Below are 5,429 nucleotides of genomic sequence, written 5' to 3'. Positions count from 1 at the left end.
TCTTGTCTTCCCATTGTTTGTTTGTTTGTGTGTGTGTGTGTGTTTCTTTTTATTACATTTGTTTGCACCCTTTCTTAAAAGTCACATTTTTTTCGCCCATCTCTGTTTGGACCTCAGTAAAAAATCAACTTCTCCAGTCTTTTGTAGTCTACAAGTATAACGGTCCCTATTGTAGGATAATAGTGATAAAAAATGGTCAATGTTTTCCTCATTTTTGAAATCACACAAGTAAATGAATGAAGCAGCAAAACCAACAAATTTTATTGGCATGGCCTAAAGGAAAGAGTGTACGAGGAGTGGTGGTAGGTAAACCCCATGCCCAACAGGACGGGTTATTTTATTCAGTTAACGTTCCGCCGGTTACAACTATATGTTACATGGAATGGTTCCGGCCCATTATAATGTGCAAGGAAAAATTGTGGTACTACATACTATACTATCCCAGAGAGTCTTTCCACAACTGGCACTGTGTTGCGCTGCAACGGTTTCCTCTTACACATAGGCCTCAGAAAAGTACATCTCTTTTGACAGAGGATGGATCATTTGCACAATGTACTAAGTATTTGCTACATAAACTTTGTAGGTATGTGTATTTAATTGCAGAAGATAGATACACTTGTAACGTTAGTCTTTAACAGTCGTGCACAATCTGTCTAAAATACGGATTCTTAAGTGACCGTTTGACCCTGAACTTCAATCCGATACAGTAAAAATACGTGTATACACCGGTAAAACCACAATGTAACTCGTATTCTATTTGTTTTCGATCTGCCTAAAGTGTGCGAAAGACGCTTTTTAATAGGAATCATGTTTAAGTGAGGGTCGCTAAGCTCAGTATATCTAGATCTTTATGAAGATTGCATCTTAAATGCAGAAATCTTCTTAATTTTTCTTATACAATCCTACAGTGTATCCATAGTATTCTATGTAACTTTTTCGTCATCAAATATACAGGAGAGGGTTCTCTTTGATACTAGTAGGCATATGGGTTCTTTTTCCCTGCCATAAACTCAAATACAGGTTCTGAGGTGGCCGAATGTTCCTGACAGTGTCTCGGTAAGTTCAGTCCGTGAGACTGCGGTCCCGCTTGCCCCACGGTTGCCCCCAGGAGTTCATGTTGGGAGGTTTCCTCAGGTCCCGCTTGCCCCACGGCTGCCCCCAGGAGTTCATGTTGGGCGGTTTCCTGCCCCGCTTGCTGAGGGCGCGCGCCAGAGGCCAGGGCAGGCGGATGAGTAGGGGCCGGCGGGCGGCAGGCTGTCCCGCGGGCTGCCGGGGGTGACTTTCGGACAGCGCCTCGAGGATCGGCTCCTGCACATCCAGTGCAAAGGGTTTCGGGTTTGTGACATCTGGAAGCAAAATTAACAAGAAACTAGACCATGTAACATTTGCCAGCAAATACATTATGGTTACCTTCACATGTTGTAAGCCTTACAAACTACTGCTCTGTTCATTCTTTAACTCAAACACATTGAATATATGGTGAGCAGCCCCCTCTAAAGCTTGTTGCTACATTATGTAATGGAACACCATGATGTTTACCAGTAACCATGGTGAGAGCCGTCTGGTTCAGGTCGTTGACCCTATCTGTGGGGAGAAGAAGACTAAGATGCGTGTTGCTACATTATGTAATGGAACACCATGATGTTTACCAGTAACCATGGTGTCAGCCGTCTGGTTCAGGTCGTTGACCCTATTTGTGCGGAGAAGAGGAAGAAGAAACGAGCAAAAACAATATGGTTACCCTTCTGTGAAGGTAACCATAAGAATACGACTTTATTTCAAGTAGAACATACTAGGCAATCAGAGATGCAACACTTGATTCAGATCTAATTTCATTTGAACTGATTTGTGAGCCGGCTAGCCCTGTCCTTGGTGCTGAACATATTATCAGCTTGGGATATCGGAGATTCCTTTTTACGCAACCAGTACATCTCACCTGCTGACGTTTCGGTGTCTGTCAAAAACCTTCCTCAGAGCTTCTGAATGGATTTTCGCTTCTCGCCGCTATAAGTAGCCGAAGCAGGTGGCGCTTTCGCGGTGAGAACATTGTCCCAAACGTGGCTAAGAGAAGCTCTGAAGAAGGCGTCTGACAGACACCGAAACGTCAGCAGGTGAGATGTAATGGTTGTGTAAACAGAATCTCCAGTATCCTATGTTATACCAGCCCGATATTATTATTTCGGACGTGATCAGCTTATAACAAAGCCAAAACTAAAGCTTACTCAGCTAGTATTACTGTCTTTCGACATATCACATGAGCGATAGTGCTACCTTCATATAGAGGCTGGTTGTCCGTTTGGGCGGGAACCGCGCAGCTCACGACGTGTGCGGCGAGATGACTGGTCACCATGGAGACTAGTAAAATTGACACAATCACCGCCCGTGACGTCACCTGTGCGTCAGCCGCCATGTGTTTAGCCTGAAACGGGAGGCATTTCAAATGTCGCTTTTCTAGAACTTGCTGGAAGCTCGAATTACAGAGCATCTTTGTAGGTACGCAGCTACACGTATGTACAAGCAACAATGGCTAAAAGTCTTATTCCTTGGAGCTTCTGGAAGTTACCGGCCCCTTTCTCCTCTTATTACAGCTTTCCATGACCATGTTTCACAATTAGCCTCTGGTTTCTAGATGATATTTGTTTGTTTTGCATAACCGGAAAAAGGCCTTTAAGCGTAACACACCAGTTTTGTACAGTAAGTACAAGCTGTGTAAGAACGGACTGCAAGGTTTGATCCACTCACACCGGGATGGGCCGATACAGCTAGCAGTGTTCGGGGTGTGTCGCTCCTCAAGCACGGGATATGTAATCATATTAGGGCTACAATCGCAAAGGCGCAAAAAAACACAATTCAAACGGACGTATTGGTGGCAAACCAGCATCCCAAACCTCTGATTCTCAAACAATTTGTATGATACACGTCAAAATTAGTAGACGGGTCATAACGGAAACAAAGATGCATTGCTATAACAGAGAAAAGGCACACTATTTCAAATGACATTATACGCTTTTCCGTATGAAGAAATGCCTTCTAATACGTTGACCGTAAAACTGGTAAAAGCGACATTTTCAATTCAAAGTGACAAGCGTAACGTTATTTTTTTGGTGCATCTTACGAGTTTATCATAATTTTTTCATGAACAGAGCTTCTCTCCTGGTTAGAATATATTGAATATACAACGGATAAACATTAGATCCTAGATGTTACGTAATTTCCCTTGATGACGGCTTTTATCAGACAGGAAGGAAAGGCTGAATACTGCAGCTTTGCGATATCAAACTTTGATATGAGTATTGAAAAACGTCTGTTTGTCAGAGGGTTTGTTGACTGGACTTCATGAACCTGGCATAACAGACTCAAGTTGCCACCGTGGCGTGAGCGGGAAAAGACCCCACTGCTTTGCCATATTCCGCGGATCCAGAGCTAGTTACGGCTTGCAAGTACGTATCTTTCGGAGGAGACGTTATAAAACGACTACGTGCAAAAGACCGCAACACGCACGTATGGAAAAGAGTCGGGTTGACACGGTGTGCTTTGCCTGAAAAACGCGAGCCGAAATACAGCAAAAGCTTATTTCTACGGACGGAAATACCGGAGTTATCAGCCAAGGATTGATGTGTTCAACAAATCTTATTTTCCGAGCACCATAGTAGAATGGAACTCGTTGTCATCAAATACTGTAGGAGCATCTTCACTAAGTAGCGTTAAAGAACGGTTGCAGTCGGATATGCAAAGACTAGGTATAACAGACCGTTCGGTGTAATATAACCAGCTGCCGCGCCGCGTGCCTGCGAAGCTGGTGTGTTACGCCTAATGGCGGTTATACCGGCTATATAGATACAGATACAGATACAGAAATATTACTGAGCTCTCTCTCTCTTTCTCTCTCTCTCTTACATAGAACTCTCTCCACGAATCAAATCCACAACCTTCAATCCAACGTTCACCATCAACTCCTAGCGGGCTATAATACTAGTAGTACCCTATATCTCCCATTAACTTAGTTCAGCGCCAAAAGTGGTCTCTTGGCCTTGCACGGAGTAAATACAGCATTAACAGCAACACGAAAAAGCATCATTCTTAATCTCATCAGAAGATAACTGCTCTATCTTTACTCATCTGAATGATGTTTCGGTTCTGTCCTTGGTGCTGAATATACAATCGACTTAACAAGCCGCTCAAAAAAAGAGGCTCAGGACCAGCTAGTAGTGCTGTCATTCAGGGTAACACATCAGTTTCGCTGGAACTGATTCAGTCATATATTTAACGACTTTAGAACTTAGCTAAGCCCTGCACATATCATCTCCAAGCATTATTTGCTCACATGGTGCGTTTTTCTCTTCTAATGAAGAAGAGGCCTGTGCGCGTATTTCATGGCCGGACAGGTTTCATTCTTCCATAGTTCGCAGGATCTAGGTAGAACGCGTTTTCAAATCTTTTAAATAAAATACATTACCTCCCAATTCACTACGAATAACAATACGTTTTCCTTCGCAAAGGGATAAACTATGTGATCTAAACTTGGAGAACGAAAAAGAAGCTCCCTTACCGGACAGAAGTACGTTATTCTTACTCTGAAGAAGTGTGGAGCCCGAACTGCGCCACGGAGCAGACCAGTGTGCGAGTGAAGCCCGGACCAGATCAGCAGACTGCTAAAAACCGGGGGTCGGGGCGTCTTTATGGTTGTTTTGTACGTTTGTAGTTTCTATATGCTATAGCAGTGCTGCGGATAGGGTTACACGCCATGACGAAGGTTTTTTGTCCGCTTGACGATGTTTTCCGGCCACGCGCCCAGAACCTGCGTCTGTCTGCTGGTTCCGTAGTTAACCAATTAGCCCGTTCGTTAGGGTGCATTGTGCGAGCCTCGCGCTGCGTTCGCCCCGCAAGCCGCGCAGAAAAGATAAAGAGCGTCCAAAAGCAGATTTATTTTTGCCGGGATTGTCGGCGACAGCGGTTGTAATTAGAGACGAACACACAGTCCCGTGTCGCCCGTCCCTTGATGTTTGGTTTGAAGGTTGGTCTATTCAGGTGAGCTGCTCGCGGCGAGGAAACTTTTCCCATTAGTTCTGCGAGTTTGTGTCTGTGAAGTCAGCTCTAATAACTTCACCGAGTTCCCTAAAGCGGGTATCTCTCACTGGGCCGCCTCTGGTTGCGACTACTTTGCGAATTTCTCGCAGATTTTCCCTTTGTGCGACACATTTGCGTATGAAGCCTAGAATAAAAATAAAATAAAAAAACAGATGCCAAAAAGATGTAACGAAATCATTCGAGATGGACAAATCAAACTTCTGAGCACTTGAAACGAGTCTAAGACTGAGAATATTGAAGAAGCGAGTGTAGTAATCGTATTTTCATAACAAAAGCAAGCTGCAAGGGGGTCCAAACCTACACCACTTTTTTCTTACATTAGAAGCTATCTGTCGCCCAAA

The 5,429-nt window shown here is 44.0% G+C and overlaps 1 protein-coding gene across 1 annotated transcript; it reads right to left on the bottom strand.

The window, feature by feature from the left end:
* Positions 1–297: 297 nt before the first annotated feature.
* On the bottom strand, positions 298–4,683 carry LOC136443479 (uncharacterized). Its single transcript, XM_066440721.1, has 3 exons — positions 4,550–4,683; positions 2,272–2,419; positions 298–1,346 (listed from the first exon to the last, which is right to left on the bottom strand). The coding sequence occupies exons 2-3, from the start codon at positions 2,408–2,410 to the stop codon at positions 1,063–1,065; spliced, it is 423 nt and encodes a 140-aa protein (XP_066296818.1). The 5' UTR covers positions 2,411–2,419; positions 4,550–4,683; the 3' UTR covers positions 298–1,062.
* Positions 4,684–5,429: the final 746 nt, after the last annotated feature.

The sequence above is a fragment of the Branchiostoma lanceolatum genome, chromosome 10, assembly GCF_035083965.1.
Source record: "Branchiostoma lanceolatum isolate klBraLanc5 chromosome 10, klBraLanc5.hap2, whole genome shotgun sequence".
NCBI classification, from domain to species: Eukaryota; Metazoa; Chordata; class Leptocardii; order Amphioxiformes; family Branchiostomatidae; genus Branchiostoma; species Branchiostoma lanceolatum.
Note: the sequence above shows the minus strand (reverse complement) of the source record. Positions and strands in the feature narration are given on the sequence as shown.